Source organism: Myxine glutinosa, chromosome 3 (genome assembly GCF_964187855.1).
Source record: "Myxine glutinosa chromosome 3, kmMyxGlut1.1, whole genome shotgun sequence".
NCBI lineage: Eukaryota > Metazoa > Chordata > Myxini > Myxiniformes > Myxinidae > Myxine > Myxine glutinosa.
This window is the reverse complement of record NC_136263.1, coordinates 108,772,393-108,792,280: the sequence shown is the minus strand read 5'-3', so window position 1 is coordinate 108,792,280 and position 19,888 is coordinate 108,772,393. Positions and strand designations below refer to the sequence as shown.

The window sequence follows — 19,888 nt, the reverse complement described above, 5'->3', positions numbered from 1 at the left end:
TTATCGATCAGCGACTAGTGCACAGGCATGGTTGGCAGGTCTTGGGGGCTACGAGACGGATATTCATGGCTTCCCAGGGACTTCGGCTCAGCACGAAGGGGGAATGTCGATTGAAACTCGTGATAAAGGGACGGGTTTTCCCAGATGTACACCTCATGGTCTTACCTGCTTTATGTGCTGATATTCTGTTGGGACACGATTTTCTGAAGCGACATGGACGACTGGAAATGGAGTTTAGTGGGCCTGACACGCTTGCTGTGTGTGCCCTAGCGAAAATGGAAATCCAGCCACTTTCGCTGTTCCCCAATTTAACCTCCGACTGTACACCTGTGGCGGTAAAATCACGGCGCTACTCTCGAGCAGACATCCAATTCATTGCGGGAGAGACGGCTCAGCTCTTGAAAGACGGTATCATAGAACCTAGCCGGTCGCCGTGGCGGGCCCAGGTCTTAGTGGTGCGAAGCGAAGCACACCGCGGACGCATGGTAATCGACTATTCCCAAACGATTAACTGCTTTACACAGCTGGATGCCTACCCCCTTCCGGGGATGGACGCGCTGGTGCGACAGGTGGCCCAATACTCTGTCTACAGCACTCTCTATCTCCGTAGTGCTCATCATCAGATCCCTATCTCTAGGGCCGATCGTATCTATACCGCATTTGAGTCGGGGCAACGGTTGTACCAGTTTACTCGATTGCCTTTTGGGGTGACGAACGGGGTCGCCTGTTTTCAGAGGGCCATGGATGACCTCATTGCGAGGGAGAACTTGACCGATGTTTACGTCCATCTAGACAATCTTACGGTTTGTGGGTATGACCAAGGGCACCATGATGCTAATCTGAAGCGCTTCCTCGAGGTCGCGCAGAGGTATCGCTTAACCATGAACGAGGCTAAGTGTCAATACTCCCTACGCAAGATAGATCTTCTGGGGTACACCGTGACCCATGGCTCTGTCGCTCCGGATAAGGAGCGTCTGCGACCTCTGCTCGACATGGCCCCTCCCAGCGATCGGGCGTCCCTGAAGCGCGCTCTCGGGCTATTCGCCCATTACTCTAAGTGGGTCCAAAATTTCTCCGCGAAACTTCGCCCCCTTGTGGCCTGCGACACTTTCCCTCTGCGTCAGGCCGCTTTGGCGGCCTTTGGAGGCCTTAAGGCCGACATCGCCAGTGCCGCTGTGGCGACGATCGACGATCGCGGATCTTTCGTCCTAGAAAGTGATGCCTCGGATCATGCCATAGCGGCGACCCTCTCCCAAGGAGGGCGTCCGGTGGCTTTCTTTTCACGGACTCTTACCTCCGCTGAGCGGAGACATTCGTCTGTCGAAAAGAAAGCGTACGCGATCGTCGAGTCGATTCGGCGATGGCGCCCGTACTTACTCGGGCGATGCTTCCAAATCATCACGGACCAACAAAGTGTTGCGTTCATGTACGACACCTTACACGCCCAGCGCATTAAGAATGAGAAAATCACTCGCTGGCGTATAGAGCTTGCCGACTTCTGCTACACTATCAAATACCGCCCGGGGAAGGATAACCAGGTCGCCGACGCCTTATCGAGACCGGTTACGTGCGCGGGCATCGTCACTCTGGAGGGCCTACACACTTTGCATGAAACTGCGGGGCATCCGGGCGTAACGCGTTTCGCTCATTTTGTGCGACGTGGCAATCTACCGTACTCGATTGACGATATCCGCCGTATCTGTCGCGACTGCGCTATATGTGCGGAAATCAAACCACGTTTCTATAACCCTCCCATGGGGACGCTGGTTAGGGCTACGCGGCCGTGGGAAAGATTGGCGATGGATTTCAAGGGCCCGTTGCCGGTGTCGAGTAACTCTCGCTATCTGCTCACTATCGTCGATGAGTACTCGCGGTTTCCTTTTGCTTATACATGCGTGGATATGACGGCTGCCACGGTAATGCGATGCCTGCAGAATTTGTTCTCTATGTTTGGGTACCCGGCCTACGTGCATAGCATACTGATTGGGGTGCGGTCTTTTTGTCTCAGGAAGTGCGAGGCTACTTGCTCCAAAATAACGTCGCTTCTAGTTATACCACGCCGTACAGACCCCAAGCGAATGGGCAGATCGAACGCTTCAACGGGATTATATGGAGGGCCGTCGTGCTCAAACGCCGGACCCTCGGCCGGGGCCTCGATAAATGGGCTTGGTCGCTACCTGCGGCGCTGAACTCGATCAGGGCTCTACTATGTACGGCCACCAACCAGACTCCCCACGAGAGACTTTTCCACCACCCGAGGAGCACGGGGTGTATACGGTCTTTACCCAGTTGGCTCGCTGAGCCCGGGCCGGCCTATCTCAAACGGGCGGTTCGCACGAGCAAGTACGACCCCTTAGTGGACAAAGTGCAGGTACTCCAGGCTAATCCCGAGCATGCACGTGTGATGACGGCAGATGGGCGTGAGTCCACAGTCTCCGTACGCCATCTTGCCCCATGTGGGGTCACCGACCCTTATAAGGAACCGGACGAGCCAATCTATGAGACTATGGACTCTTCCGACACTTCCGTCACTGAACATCTGCCGACCCTCCCTTCGCCACATCCACCCTTACCTGACGGCTTGGTGGTACCCCCCCCCCCCCCCCCCCCCGTCACCTGACTCCGGCAGCTACTCCGACGCCGGGGTCTCTGGGTTACGTGATGCCGTACCCGGGGAATTTCGGACCCGTGCTGGCAGGGAAATTCGCCGCCCGGACCGGTACGGTTGGGCCGACTGATACCATAATTCCGCACCCTGTTAGTGCTGACGCTCACTCGATTCTAGCCGCGCGGCAGTGTAATTCTAACGGTGGGGAGAATGTAGTGAAATCGTATTAACGCTGAACCCAGGTGATGCTCGCTGCTCGCTGACACCGCTAGGGGGGCACGGCTATAAGACCCGATGCGGCCGCTGCTCTAGGCGACTTCTCCTGTGACATGTTACAATGACTAGTAGACTCGCTAACGGTACGTACCGCATAGAATATTACGCTTGCTTTCATTGAACTATATTATGGATTGACCTATGTGATGCCAAACCTTATTTCTATTGCATTCCTGTATTTGCAGAATGATGTCAAAGGTCTTTATGGAATTAAACCAACAGATGGACTAAAGTTGTGGACTTGAATGATTTCCACAACAGAATGATTGATTTCAAATTGTTTGGAGATCTTTTTAAATCCCTTCCCAGACTCGTAGGCATCTATAACCTTCTTTCTGAAGGCTTCAGAGAGCTCTTTTGATCTAGGCATGGCGACGCCACACACTTCAACAACAAAGAGCAAACCAAACTAAATGTCTGAGGTTTAAATAAGACAGGTTCCTCCAAGATCCTCTCTAACGATGTTCTAATCATTTGCACCTGAGCTGGTTAGGATTAGCTGGTTGCATTTATGTTTATTTAAATTATACAATGGACTACAAAATGTAAATGTTTCATGATATTTGTTATATTATATCACCTTTATCTATCAATATTGTTGAAATGAAGATCAAATAGCTGTATGTTGAAATATGTTGAAAAAGTCAAAACTTTACATGGGGTGTACTTACTTTTTCAGGTGACTGTATATATGTATAAATGTAAATAAAAGTTTGGTGTATTTATTTCTCTGTCACGGAGGAAGTGACCTCTCATTTGTCACTGAAAGGGAGCCAATACAATATCAGTGTTAGCACCATTCACCATTTTGTTTCCACTCGAAAAATGTGAATTTATGCCGTCCAAAGCCTTCACTCCAAGCACCTGAATTTGGGTTGATTGCATGACAGCTCCGGTTGTTTTCACAACTATAACACTGGAGGTGAGATGTTAGTAACTTTTATTTGCAGTAAATATATATACGGGTGAGTAATTTTACTCAGTCATTTGAAATTCCGTTGTCACTTTGAAAATAAATATATTTCTAAAATAGTCATAGTTTTCTGAGAAACAAAATAAGTCCACATGCCTGTGAGTTGTATTCTACGGCACGGCATGTTACTGCTCGGACAGTCTCGGAACGGCACGTCATGGCATGGCTCAGAACGATCCAGCACTTCACATCACTGCTCAGCCTATCTCGGAATGGCATGTCATGAACACTGCACAATCCGGTACACATCATGTCACACCACACACGTAACGTCATGTCATGTCACGGCACTGTCTGGCACACGGCATCGCGCAGCCGTTCCGTCACAGCTCAGAACACGGAACAGTTCGTCACGGCTCAGAATGGTCTGGCATGGCATAGCATGACTCAGCTCACTTTTCAGTTATCAACATATATCTCAAGGAACTTCTGTGATAGATGGATGATTTTGGTTCTATCAACATAATTTATTTTTTATAAAGCAACTGATCGAATCCGAAAAAGCATGACTTGCGGATATAGAAATGTTTTATTTGCTATTTGAAATTCCGTTATCACTGAAAATAAGTATCTTTCTAAAATAATCATACTTTTCTTTATGAAACAAAAGTAAATCCATAAGCCTGGGAGTTATATTATTTAACAACTGTGCTGCGATGGTGGTGAATGGATGCTCTTGGCCTACATCATTTTTGACGGGCTTTACACTAGTATTTAATATCGTAGGATATAACCATGGATGTGGCTCAACTCTGTTGGGTGGAATCATCCCTCACCTTCCTTCAGCCTCCACCAGGAAGACTGCAGCAGTATCTCCCTCTGCTAATCTTGAGAAAATAAGCCACTGTTCATCGATATCCTATATTAAACAAGTCTTTCAACAGACAAGACCCATAATCTCACTTTGACCCTCCAAAAGGTCCAGCTGGAAGATCCCCTAATGTATTTCTGGGGTTTAGGAAGATACAAATATCCCCTTGGAAAGGTACAATCTCTGGCATCCCTGGGCCACACAATCAGATAAAACCTGTCTTGGGCAGATCCGATCTCCAAGGTGGCATTCAAAGCCGACCATTGCTTGAAAATTTTCTGCAGGGTCATGTCCTTTTTGTGCTGACCTCAACTGTTATGGTGCACGTCCTTCATCTCAAGTGTTACGAAGCATACACCCCTCGTCCCCACCATGCCAAATCTCAGGATCTGCTTCTTGCTCCCTGCAAGTACAGTTTTATCAGTTATATTCTGGCCTTGCTCCTCCTGTGCACTCACCTTGAGGCCCAACTGCTGCATCTCCAAATCTCTACAAGAAACCATTACCATATCACCCTGCACAAATCAAAACTCAATGCTCACTTCCAAACATTGAAATTGTCCTTTAAAATATCATCAACCTAGCACAAGGAAGGAAATTCTTATTTTCTGTTTTATAAGAACACAACATCATATTTGTATCAAATTAGGAAGATAGGAGGAAGAGAAGTAAATAATTAAGCTGGTGAAATGAAGGCAGAAGATCAGGTTTTCCAATGGAATCTAGTTTTACGAATGAAACAAATTTAGGTATTGAGGCCATCAAGAAATGTAGCTGTGTAAAACAGAAGAAAGGAGGCAAACTTATAAGATAAAATTGAGAGGATTCAACTTGACGCCTTTCTCTTTGTTCCGTCATGATGGCGGCCATACCATGTGACCTATGACGTCATAATTATCATTAAAAAATTCTACAGGTGGAGTTGCACCTATGGTGAAAATTTCCTGTCAATCGGACTAACAGTTGCAGAGAAAATCATATTTATTCTGTGTGGACAAACAAACAGACAGACAAACAACCGGACTCAAATGCAATATTCTCTCCTCAGCCGATGGTAACAAAACAAAACATCTCATGTGTTACACATGTACAAAAGATCTTGTTGACCGCATTCAGAATAACAAGTGCTGACACAAAGCGTCTCAAGTTTAAAGCTGCTACATCACAGAAAAATCACAGAGGAGAACATACGAATGCATTGTAGTGAAAATACAAGATAACGAATCATCTTATAAACAAGCGTTACGCCTAGGTCCCCCGTCGGGGAAATGATGTGAGTTGACAAAGTGGAAGACGCAGAAAACATGCTATGATATGATATTTCGCTCACAAGGTTCAGACATACATGGAGGCGGCCATCTTGGATTTTGACGTGGCGACCCAATTTTCAATAGCGTTCTTCCTTATGCCTAGATACACCCACAAACCAGATTAGAAGTTAGTAGTTCGTTTATTTTTCAAGATATTTCGCTCACAAGGTTCAGACATATATATGGTGGTGGCCATTTTGGATTTTGACGTGACGACCCAATTTTCAATAGGGTTCTTCCTTATGCCGAGATACACCCACACACCAGATTAGGAGTTGGTACTTCGCTTATTTTTCAAGATATTTCGCTCACAAGGTTCAGACATATATATGGTGGTGGCCATTTTGGATTTTGACGTGACGACCCAATTTTCAATAGGGTTCTTCCTTATGCCGAGATACACCCACACACCAGATTAGAAGTTGGTACTTCGCTTATTTTTCAAGATATTTCGTTCACAGGGTTCAGACATATACAGATAGTTCCCGACCTACGACGGGGTTACGTTCCGTCATGTCCGTCGGATGTCGGTTCCGTCGGAAGTCGGACCCCCTTTTGTGGACCTGTATTTTTCAGGTAGTAGTTGGATCATAGCTCCAAAGTACGTGTACTATCATTGTATCATGTGTTAGTCTCATGACGTTAATTACATGGGACATGTATTTCAAGTTAGTATTATGTCTTGAATTACATGTACCTATTATTGGCTTGAATTACATGTACCTATTAATATACGTATACAAGTACGTATTCATGGATTATTTGGGACATTTTTTAAGTCCGTTTTCCATCATATGACTTTGAATGGAATATGAGATTTAGGCCAACGGCAAGGCACTGGGACCTATAGGGTCATTCAGCGCCGATATGACTTTATTATGTACCATGTATTGATATGTATTCAAGTACGTATTCATGGATTATTTGGGTGAAATAAAAAAAAAAATGACATTTTATAGCAATTTATTAAACAAAAAATATGTACAAATACAGTATACAATGCAGTTTAATAGGTACTAAATAAAATGTACAGTGTATCAATAATATTGAAATCAGGAGCCGGGGTCGTCTATCGTTGAAGAATCATCGGTGGTTGAAGACGAAGTTGATGGTGACGAGTTTGGTCTGGGAGACACGGAAAGGGCGGAGGTGGTGGCGGTGGCGGTAGGATATTTTTTTTTAAAGAAATCGTCGAGAGTTGGCTGAACTGTTTGCTTCCTTTTTTCATCGTAAATTTCCCTGTAACACGCCAGGGTCTGCTGAAGTTGTCGATCGAATTTGGAAAAGCGATCAACGTTGGTGTCCATGCTCTCGAACAGCTGTAGTCCTTTGTTGAAAACGGCAAACCCCTCAGCCATTCCCTTTACGGAGTCTTGTCCTTGATGATGGTAGACACCGTTGAGTGGGAGAAGCCAAGGTCACGTGAGATGGCGGTAACGCTTTTACCGTTCTCATGCTGCACAATCATTTTGAGCTTAACTTCAAGATTGATCGCCTTCCTCTTCTTCTTATCGGCACCACCCATGGGTAGACGTCTCTTGCTAGACATGATGCTTGCAGTAGGGTATAAACAGCGAAGAACTAGTAGGGCAGTAGTCGTAGAGTAATCGTTGGTTTGGCTGAGTTACGGAGTGTAAGGGATGTTGCCAGTGTGAAACACAAAGAGCTAATAACTGAGATGCTGCCTCGTGTGGGAGAAGCTGCCTGAAGAGCGGTGACGTCATAGCGTCTCTCACCACCATGCTTTCTCACTCGCTTCTTCTTTCCTTTTCGTTTGTTTTTAACGTATTTTAATTGTTTTCCCGCCCGTCGTTTCCGTCGTCGTACGTCCGGGTCATAAGTCGCATACGTCGTAGGTCGGGAACTATCTGTATATGGTGGCAGTCATCTTAGATTTTGATGTGGCGACCCAATTTTCAATAGCGTTCTTCCTTATGCCTAGATACACCCACACACCAGATTAGAAGTTGGTACTTCGCTTATTTTTGAAGATATTCCACTCAAGGTTCAGACATACATGGCGGTGGCCATCTTGGATTTTGACGTGGCGACCCAATTTTCAATAGAGTACTTCCTTATGCCTAGATACACCCACACACCAGATTAGAAGTTGGTACTTCGCTTATTTTTCAAGATATTCCGCTCACAAGGTTCAGACATACATGGCATCAGACATACATGGCGGTGGCCATCTTGGATTTTGACGTGGGTTGCACCCACACCAAATTCGAATGTGGTCCTTCGCTTACACACGCACGCATGGACGGACGGACAGAGGGGAAAACCATAGTCCCCCTTTCGCTCCGCGGTGCGACGGGGGACAATAAGCACTCATGTGCCCCTCACGTTTCCTTTCAAATACGAAAGAGCATTGAAAGGCAGAGTTGCGCTGTTTTACCATGCTCGGTGCCTCCTCATTGCCATGTTAACCGCTTCGATTTATCAAGAAGCTTCCCATAAACTGTCCTGGTTGTACTTATTAGCAAAATGTTTTCCAAAGATCTCTAATCAATTGTCAGTACACTACGCTATCAAATCCCAAAGTAATAATTTTCAGAGGTGCTTTCATGCAAACTCAGTGGCGTAATGGTTTGAGTGTCCGCTCTGAGTCAGGAAGGTCGACAGTTCAGACCCCGGCCAAGTAATACCAAAGACTAAGAATGGTATGTGGTGCTTACTTGCTTAGTGCATTTCTTTTAAAACGATAGAGCATGGACAAACAACTGTAAGTTGGCAAGCATTACATAGGCAGGATTGATGGGCCTAATGGCCTCCCTCCTGCATTGAAAGGAACTCATATTATATTATTATCCTGGCGTGAAAACTACAATTTCAGAGAAAAGTGTCTGTTTGCCATGGTTATGCTCTCACCTGGGGCCTTGAATTTCCGTTGAGGGGGAGGATTTTCTTTTCCGGCCTTCAGCCGAGCTTGACTCGATCGCACCACTCATGTCTGTGGTTTGTTGCCTCTTGAAACAAGCAGATCACTACCATTCATATATACAAATTAAATAATCACAATCACGTTCAATGTACAATTTGACAGAAATAGTCATCACCACAATGCTCATCATTTGTGACAATTTAGTCATGTCAACAGAGGATATTGTAATATAACACAAAACAATGCTCCATTATACAGGCTTAGTGAAGTTTTATTATTGATTGCTTCTTCCAATTAATTGAGATAGATTAAACTTCCACCCAAAACTTGTATCATTATCGATAAAATTCTGTCTGCCCTTAGTCCATTTGTACTTCTTCATGAAACGAAAGTCCAAGTGCTCAAGCTTGCCCACTTTCACAATGCCTGCGTTAATATGAAACCTCCCACCGAAACTGCTTTGCATCCAGCTACCGTAGGAAGGACAAGCTGAAAAAGCAGGAAATTCGACATTTCCACTGAGGGCTCTTGCACATACAGTCCTGTATTTGAGTGCAGGACATTAAAGTACAATATACACCAAAAGTAACGGTCATCCAGCTTCTTAATAATTATGCCAATCGACAGCCACGTTGTGGCTGCATAATATTACCGAAACACATACTTGTGGGAAAACATTAATGGAACTACTTGTTTGAGATTCCGATTCCGATTTTTTTTTTTTTTAATGAGCATCGGCTCACACTGCAACCTCAGTTTCAGCTTTGATGTCGCCATTAGAGGTCGACTGTTCATAGGAATTCGTCATTGAGGTAATCAAAAACGAGGAAGACACCGAATTGGGGCAAGGTCACCGATCCTACGTGTGGGCATTTTGACATAACCTGGAGCCAGTAAGCAGTCATCTCTACCTGAGCATACTTTGTCGCTCCACACGTTTGGCAGTTTCTTCCCATCCATACACTGTATCTGTCCCAAGGAGTAAGACTATGAGGTATTCTAGGTTTTTCCCCCCTCACACGGCATCACTCTGGAACAGTTTACCTTCATCCTGCTTTCCCCTCTATCCCAACCGACCTCAATTCAAGAAGAATGTCAATAGATTCGTCCTTTCTCTATAATATCTATACTTTCCTTTGTGTAGACCCCATCTCGAGTGGCCCCAAAGGCTTTAGGGCAAGCAGCCATATCTAATTTTAAAATATATATTTGACATACAAAAATGCAAAAAAAGGAAAACCAAATAATAATAATAATGTCCCTTCCGACGCGTAACAGCACAATGCAATGCCCCTCTCGTAGACACTGCGGCAGGCAGCAGTTTTCATCAGATAATTTCATGAGGATTGAATTGAAAATACCAGACAGCTCTGGGGACGAGCACGTGATCAACCAAACTATCCTGCCAATTCTCAACAACAACGAATAAAGGGGAATCACATTTCCCCTGGTCATGCAATTCTATTTAACCTTGTGGGTGACCTTCTCTGCCATTTTCTGTGCATCACACAATTTATCTCCCTTTTTCAACTCTCTAAACATCTCTGTTCTACTTTTCCGCACTGCCAACAAATACAACTGTTTTATATAACGGTGCCTGTGACGACGCGCACGGCTTTGAACATGATGGCGAGAAACGGATCTATAAACATAGCTCAGGAATGTCATGAAGATCAAAACTCAGTGCAATCAACTGGTATCATGCAATTAGTACAAATGTTGGCGATCGCAAGTAAATAATCCTGCATATGAAGTCCCATTCTTATTTAATCGTGTGCCAGCACATTCATAACTAGAGACTTCATAGAACACTTTAACCCACGCGGTCTTGGGGAGGAAAAGGACATGGTCGCAGTCTGCGAGCAGCAAATTTGATTGGTCGAGATAAAATGCCATAATATTTTGTCCAAAGTACTGCTGATCGAAAGGTTTTTGAAAGTGCCAATTGGGCGATTTGTGATTTACAGTGATCACGTGTATAATTCAATTGAAATAAAGAAAGATTTTAGAAGTCGTAGAAAAATATTAAATGCAGAAGTTAACCGCCATTGGTGCAGCATCTTTTACACCACCTTATTAAACATGTTATATTAGTTATTTGTGCTTGCTGTTTGTGATTTTTTATGACATCCTTAAAAACAGTCAGTTTCCTGTTTGGAATGATTTTAAATTTTGTTTCACTGCTCGACAGAGTAAAACAATTATCTCGCTCCTCTCTGCTCCTGTGCGATCGGGACTAATTCAGAGCCAACCTACTGCTAAACTACAGGTTCGTTTTCCGATTAGTGTTCAAAATACAACATTCAATTACAATTAAATTGTTCCTCAATCATAAACTGACGTTTGTAGAGACAGACAGACAGACAAACTGTACCAATTGATTAACCCTGCTTTTCGCTTCGTGTGCGTGGGGTAACCAGATAAAGATGAAATCCTTACCATCAAATAGGCAATCAACCACCAGCGTTTTCAGCAATCATTTTTCCTGCAAACCCAGTCAAATGAAATCAAAGTTAGTGGCTACAACTGTAGTTGAAGTGTCCTGATATCTCAGTAAATGAGAGAATAACTCAACTGTGAATTGAAATCACCTGTAGAAATGCAAAAGAAAAGAAGAATAAATTAGACAGGTAGACCTGTGACAATGACAAAGAAACTTGACATAGAAGGAGGCCATTTGGCCCATCATGCTTTGGCTTTTTCCATATCCCATTCATTTAATCGTCTATTATACCAAGCTAGGCCCAACCATTTACCTTATAATTGCACTGTGCTGGAAGAGGAGGATGGTGTGTGAGTAAGAGGAGGATGAGGTGGGAGGGGCGGGGGGTAGTTGGAGGAGTGTAGAGGACAACACACAACATCTAAGTGAAAGTAGGCTCACACACTGTCAACCCCATCATACCGAAAAACAAAACCATAGAGAAAACAGAATTTGACGCAAATGCGTCAATGGGTAATACCTCTGCTGGGGTTAGATGTGAATCCACGGTCACATTTGATCTCAATTAATAGTGATATGAAAAATGAAGGTCACATGAGGGAGAACATGAAAGAGAAAATCAAAAGAGAAAATCAAAAGAGAAAACATCAGATACTTCCAATTCGAGTTATGGTCTGAAAAATGATTTGCAATAAAGGAAATATGACCTTTGAACCCAAAATTAAATCCGTTCATCCTTTTTTCCAAAGTCTATACTTGTACCAAGCTTCGTTGGAATCCCTTCAGTGGTTCACAAGTTATCGTGGTAACAAAAACAACGATAACAGCCAGACAAACCCGAAAACATAACGCCTCCGGCCTTCGGCTACGAAGGTATAAAAACAACATCCAGCAGCTGCTAAAGCACTGTAGTCATAAACAAGCTCTACCTGACAAACCTGTAGCAGTAAAGTTTTCAGTTTGCCAAGATATTTAATCAACCTTAACACTCAAGATCACATTGAACCTTCATTGCAGCAGTTCATGACAAAAGGAATCACACTTCAAGATTTTGTGAAAAATGAGCGAAACTTAGACTGGTTGGTGAGAAGATGGGCAACAATTTTGCACGATAGAAAAATTAAGGAAAAAAAATGGCGTTTAGGCAAACTGAGCTACAGAGATAAACTCTATTACAGATGAAAATCCGCAAACTTGACCGAGCATTTTACAATGTGAAGCCTTGCTGGAATATATAGATTAGAGTAGATCTGAGTATATGAATGAATATGAATGAATGATCGTTTTAAGGCCATTTTCCCCGCTAGAGCGGGGGTTAGCCTTGCGGGCCCCATGACAATCATGGTTCCCTGTTTGAGGCAATGTTTTTATGGCCGGATGCCCTTCCTGGCGCCAACCCTTGGTCGCCTCTTACGATGCGCAGGGATACAGTGTACCTATTCTAAACCAGGGTACACACCGGGATCTGAGTATATGAATGATCTTTTATAAAGTTGATGATCTGCATTCAGACTCTCCAATCACACACTCACTGACTGACTGACACCAGACCGACCACAATAGCCTCTCCCATCCCTTGGGGAATGAACGGGCGAAGCCCACAACTTCAAATAATCATGACATGCATTCTCCCTCCACACCACAGAGATATAATCTGTAGTTTTGGATCAAATAAATTCCAGCCCTTGAAACCAACCTTTGTTTATGGAGAAGGGATTTACAAAAAAAGAAAAAGCAGAGATAATTGCAGCACATTAGCCAGGGTGCTCCTGAATGAGAGGAATCCAAAAAAAGAAACCGGACGCCGAAATTAACGATCGATGTACCAACAAAAAGTATAAAAAGCATAACAAGCAGCATTAGTTGCAAGATTTACTTTTGCCACTGGCAAAAGGAAAGTAGACTTCAAATCAATTTGTGACACACGAGCAAATGTACAATTGATAGATGGAAGCGTAATACGCATGAATAACATTCCACGATGCGAAACGTTGTGCCAATGAATGTGAAAAAGAAGAGAATGCAAAAACACATGCAGAGTTATGGGGACTTCAGAGAGTTCGCGCAATGGTTAGTATAGAGTGAATCCAGTTTCAAGGGACGAGTTGTGTGTAGACAGAGATTTGTACGTCAAAGCCATTGACAATTTAATCTGTCTGGGACTGTGGATTAGGAGCAAGAATTAAATCTCTGCGAACGTTGTGTGAACGTGGTGCAAGCGTTTGGGCCGGTGCAATTCGCTATCTGAAGGCACTGTCTGCGGCAATTGCTATGACAACAGTAATCACATGATAGCCAGCTATCTCATGATGTCAACTAGTCCGCTACCTGCACAAAATGGGGGGGGGTTTCTGTGAACACCATAATCTTCCTATGGAACAAAATTAAGGGAATTATTAAAGAGCTTGAGAACACATGGGAACACAGCTTAAGAATCCCAGATAGGTATTCATTCTAAAGCCTTCACGATGCAATAGAAAATACATATTGAGCACAACACAACACAACAACAGGCATTTTAAGGCCATTTTCCCTGCGAGAGCGGGGGTTAGCCTTGCGGGCCCCATGACAATCTTCTCCATTTGGCCCTATTTTCTACATCTCCCCTTGTTAACACCCTTGCCCGCATTTCTTCTTCCACCACCTTTAGCCAAGTCTTTCTCGGTCTTCCCCGTCCTCTACTTCCTTCTACATTCATTTCCATCACTCTTCTCAACCAGTCACTTTCATCCTTCCTCAACACATGACCAAACCATCTCAACCTGTTCCTCTTCACAGCATCAATCACAGGCTCTATTCCCATCATCTTTCGCAATTCATCATTTGTCTTCCTCTCTCTCAACGATACTCTGCACATCCACCGAACCATTCTCATTTCCACCCTTTCCAGCCTTCGTTGCTTCTCTACTTTCATTACCCATGTCTCGCTCCCATAAATCATAACACTTCTCACACATGCAGCATACACCTTTCCCTTCAGCTTCAACGACACTCCTATCCTCGTCAGCATGCCACTCAGCTCCCGAAACTTCTTCCATGCACATCTCATTACAGCAACCGTTGCCGAGTCTGATCCACCTTCTCCATTCAGCGTCTCCGAGGTAGCAAAATGTTTTCACACCTTCCAGCTTCACGCCGTCTCCAAGATAAAACTCAACATTTCCTCCATCTGCAGCTCCCTCTGTGCAAACCTTACACTTGAATGTAGCCGCCACACTGGTTAATTTCCATCTCAGACCACTACATTTTTGATTAACCCACTCAGCGTACATTGAATGAAGTTCACTTCGACACCCTTCCTGTACACAGCACATGGCCACTTCCCAGTTCTTTCCACCTCGCCACATGCTTTACCACTTGCCATCACCTTCGTCTTTCCGATATTCACCTTCAGACCTTTTGTCTCCATGCATTCCTTCCACTTGTTCATCTTCTCCTTCATTCCATCCATACTTTCCACAATAAAAACCAGATTATCTGCATACAACTCCCACGGTAAACCCTCCTTTACATTCCAAGCCAGCACCTCCATCACAGCTACAAATAGTAGTGGACTTGGTAGTGGCCCTGATGTGGTGGCCCTGATGTAGTGGCCTTGATGCACCCCCACCTTCACCTCAAACTCACCACTGTTCCCGTCCTTCATCCTTACAGCTGTGCGCGCTCTCTCGTACATTGTCATCACTACTCTGATCAACTATTCCTCCACTCCTGACTTCCTCAATGCCCATGTCACTACTTCACGTGGAACCCTATCGAATGCTTTCTCCAGATCAGCAAACCCAAGAATCAACTTCTTCCTCTTCTCCATGTACTTCTCCTGCAACTGCCTTATAAAAAAGAAGCGCGTTTGTCGTTCCACTTCCTGGCATAAATCCAAACTGCATTTCGTCTATCTTCACTTTCTTCCTTACACTCTTCTCCAACACCCTTTCCAATACCTTCATTCCATGCTCTAGTAACTATCGCTCCATACGGGCCACAGCCCCGAGGGTCACCTTTCCCCTTGTATAGAGGGATGAGGGTACTCAGTTCCCAATCCACAGGAATGCGGCCTTCTTTCACCACCAGATTACAGATCTCTGTCATTCTCTTATCACCCCAAATTCCCACTGCCTTCAACATATCTCCCACAACTCCAGTCGGCCCTCCCACTTTACAACTCTTCATTACTTTCATCGCTTCCTCAACTTCCTGCTCAGTTATTTCTCTGCCGGTCCTAAAACTGGGTTACTCTCTGTGTTGCCATCCCATTCATTCTCTGCATTCAACAGCATTTCCATATACAGTCACGTGAAAAAGTAAGTACTTAGAGAGTCTAAAGTTCTTAGAGAGTAATAAAAAGAAGCTACGATAAACTGTTGCATGTCTATTATTACTTGATTAATGATTCATCCACGCTGTGGCATGACTACATTTCATCTTCTAGTTAAGTATATACAGTCACGTGAAAAAGTAAGTACACCCCATGTAAAGTTTTGGAATTTTTCAACATATTTCAACATACAGCTATTTGATCTTCATATCAACAATATTGATAGATAAAAGTGATATAATATATCAAATATCATGAAACATTTACATTTTGTAGTCCATTGTATAATTTGAATAAACATAAATGCAAATTTCGCATGTGGAAAAAGTAAGTACACCCCTACATTTATCACTACTTCAAATACCTAAAATTAGAATCGGGTGCACCAGCTCAGGTGCAAATGATTAGAACATCGTTGGAGAGGATCGTGGAGGAACCTGTCTTATTTAAACCTCAGACATTTAGTTTGGTTTACTCTTTGTTGTTGAAGTGTGAGGCGTCACCATGCCGAGATCAAAAGAGCTCTCCGAGGCCTTCAGAAAGAAGGTTATAGATGCCTACGAGTCTGGGAAGGGATTTAAAAAGATCTCCAAACAATTTGAAATCAATCATTCGACTGTCCGGGAGATCATCTACAAGTGGAGAAGATTCCAAACAACTGCCAACTTGTTCAGGCCAGGCCTCCCCAGCAAGTTCAGCCCGAGAGCAGACCGCAAGATGCTGAAAGAAGTCTCGAAGAACCCCAGAATGTCATCACGGGACCTACAGGTAGCTCTTGCCACTGTTGATGTCAAAGTGCACGAGTCTACCATGAGAAAGAGGCTGCACAAATTTGATTTACATGGGAGGTGTGCCAGGAGGAAACCTTTGCTGTCCAGAAAGAACATCAGGGCAAGACTAAAGTTTGCCAATGAACACCTAGGCAAAGACCAGCACTTCTGGAACAATGTGCTCTGGACAGATGAGTCAAAGGTAGAGCTATCTGGCCACAGTACCAGAAGACATGTTTGGCGAAAACCAAAGACAGCATTTGACCACAAGAACCTGATCCCAACTGTAAAGCATGGTGGTGGAAATATTATGGTTTGGGGCAGCTTTGCTGCATCAGGGCCTGGGCAGCTCACCACCATAGAATCCATTAAGAATTCTTCATTGTACCAGAGGGTGCTTGAGGATAATGTGAGGCCATCTGTCGGGAAGTTGAAGCTCAACCGAAGGTGGACCTTGCAACATGACAATGACCCTAAACATACCAATAAATCCACCAAGGAATGGCTGAAAAGAAAGAAATGGAGGGTTCTGGAATGGCCAAGTCAAAGCCCGGATCTAAATCCCATCAAGATTTTGTGGGGGGATTGGAAACGAGCTGTGCATGCAAGAAACCCTTCAAACATTGCACAGCTGAAAGAATTCTGCATGGAGGAGTGGGCAAAAATTTCTCCCAGTCGATGTCAGAGACTGGTCGACAATTATAAGAAATGCCTACTTGAGGTTGTTTCTGCCAAAGGGGGCAATACCACATATTAGAGTCAAGGGTGTACTTATTTTTTTCCACATGCGAAATTTGCATTTATGTTTATTTCAATTATACAATGGACTACAAAATGTAAATGTTTCATGATATTTGTCATATTATATCACCTTTATCTATCAATATTGTTGAAATGAAGATCAAATAGCTGAATGTTGAAATATGTTGAAAAAGTCAAAACTTTACATGGGGTGTACTTACTTTTTCACGTGACTGTATCTCCTCCATCTTCCTTCAATTCCATCTGAGTCCACAACGATTGTCCCACTTCATCCTTCAAGCAACTCACCCACATCACATCGCACCTCTCTTTCGCAATCTGCTTTGCAATCCTGAATACCGCTCTCTGACCCTCTTCCAAATCCAAGTGTTCTGCAAACATTTTCCTACATGCCTCCTGCGCCTTTGCTACCTCTTTCCTTGCAGCCTTCCTGGCTGCCTTATAACTTTCATGCTCTGCCTTTTCTGCCCCCGTACCCTTCGCCTTCTGCCACTCCTTGAACTTCTTCCTCTTCTTGTCAATCCTCTTTCCAACTTTATCATCCCACCACCATGTTTCCTTGTACCTCGGTGGTCCTTTTGTCCATCCACATACCTCACCAACGGCTCCCAACAAACTATCTTTCATTGACATCCAACCACTTTCAAGCTCAACCACATAATCCTCCACCATACTCAGCCTCTCTTTTAATGCCTCCATCACCAGCCTCTCTTTTAATGCCTCCCTCACCATCACCTCTTTCCACCTCCACACCTTCATTCTCGGTTGGTACTTCACCCGCCGAGCTCTCCTCGCACCTTTCACCCTTATGTCGCAGACAACCAACTGATGCTGTGAAACAGCCTCCTCCCCGGGATCACCTTTGTGTCCCGGAGGTGCCCCCTTTCTTGCCTACGCACCATCAGGTAGTCAACGGTTGTCGTTGACCCACCTGACGTGTATGTAACAAGCTTATTATCCGCTTTCTAGAACTGAGTATTACAAATCAACAAATCAGCTCCATCAGCAAACTCCAAAATCCTTTCACCTTCTCCATTCCTCACACCATATCCGTAACCCCCAAGAACTCCCTCAAAACCGTCTATACTCCTTCCCACATGTCCATTTAGGTCTTCTCCTCCCACAACAACTTCCTCATCTTTCACGTTTTCCATCAGCTTCTCTATCGCACACCAGAACTTGTCCTTCTCTTCATCGTTCCGACCGACCTGCAGAGCATATCCCGAGAAGACGTTCACCAAGAACTTTCCAATCATCATTTTCACAATCATCAACCTTTCACTCACTCTAGTCACTCACCACACCGTCTGCAAACTCCTCAGAAAACAGGACACCAACACCATGCACGCCTTCCGGGCACCTTGCCACACAAACTTGTATTTCTGTCCCTGCCTACCCTTCACCATTCCCACACCACTTCCCTTCCATCTCGTCTCCTGCACACAACCATATGTCCACTCTTCTTCTGACCAATACTTCCACCACTTCTCCTGATCTCCGTCATTGTCCCTACATTCCATGTCCCAAACCTCAGAAACAGATCTCCACATCGGGCATCAGACGTTTCGTCGTCATAAATGGAGTGATTTCCACCCTTGCTTCGATCGGGTTCCCCACCTTGATTTTTGACTAGAGAGGGTGAGGACCCCCACGGGGTACTTTGGGCTGCAATTGTCCACATGAAATTGTAACCCTGCCCACATGTAATTGGAATTGTCATGGTTTCCTTTTTGAGGCAATGTTTTATGGCCGGATGCCCTTCCTGACGCCAACCCTTTTAGTCGCCTCTTATGACACGCATGGAAAAGGTGTACCTATTCTAAACCGGGGAAAACACCGGGAAAAATGCATATTGAGCATTAACCTTTATCTCAAATGTGGAGACTAACATGCCAAGCCAAAGCATCCACACCGACTCTGGGATCAGTGGAGCATTCTCACAATGTTCACACAGCATGATGAAATGGAAACATTGCACGTCCTTTTCCTCGTATCACATTAACATACTGATTATGTATGGTGAACCCAGGATGTGAATAAATAAATTCAACAGAAACATCTACACCAATCTCCTTAAAACACCTCTTGAAATGATACACTGACAATAAGATACTCTGGAATGAAAGGAAAGTGCAGGCAAGTGTTTGCCACCTATCAAACAACAACAAATGTTGGGCTACTAAAAGTATTTCCCATCCACAAACCAAACTACCTTTGCAACAATGAGATTGTACCACAAAGGCCCCATAAAATACTATACACTAAATTGGAACTGTAAACTACTTCATTGACCGCAGGACAAAAATAAACTTGGAAAAAGTATGTACAGGGTGATTCAAAACTACTACTAGTACTACTTTTGTTAACGGCCCCAATTTTTCCCACACTCATGTCGGATCAATCCCAGAAACGATTTCGCGCAAGTCTTTCATGAACTAGCTTTCATGAACCAGGCCCGACATTCGGATGAAAGTGAAGTTTATCAGGGTACCGGCGATAACTCGCTGATTCTTCATGAAAGACACCGTGGGATCTTTAACGTCCACCGACAACCAGTCCTGACAGAGACGGGTCCTCTGGCTCAACATCCTTCCGAGGTACGGCTCACATATAATTTGCATCTCCCTGCATTCAAATCACCAGGGTGACAGTTTAGAGCTGGGTCAGGATTCTAACCGTTTAAGCAACTCAAAGGAGAGTGCACATACCTCTAAGGCCTAAAGTATCCTGCGAATC

The 19,888-nt window shown here is 44.3% G+C and overlaps 1 protein-coding gene across 1 annotated transcript in view; it reads right to left on the bottom strand.

Moving 5' to 3' along the window:
- The window catches only part of LOC137414288 (nuclear receptor coactivator 2), a 167,984-nt gene that overhangs the window by 119,129 nt on the left and 28,967 nt on the right, over positions 1–19,888 (bottom strand). Inside the window, exons 2-3 of the mRNA XM_078773596.1 lie at positions 11,302–11,347; positions 8,850–8,965 (exon numbers count right to left, since the gene is read on the bottom strand). Of these exons, the coding sequence (XP_078629722.1) occupies positions 8,850–8,929 (80 nt within the window). The 5' untranslated portion in view covers positions 8,930–8,965; positions 11,302–11,347. The remainder of the gene's footprint in view (positions 1–8,849; positions 8,966–11,301; positions 11,348–19,888) is intronic.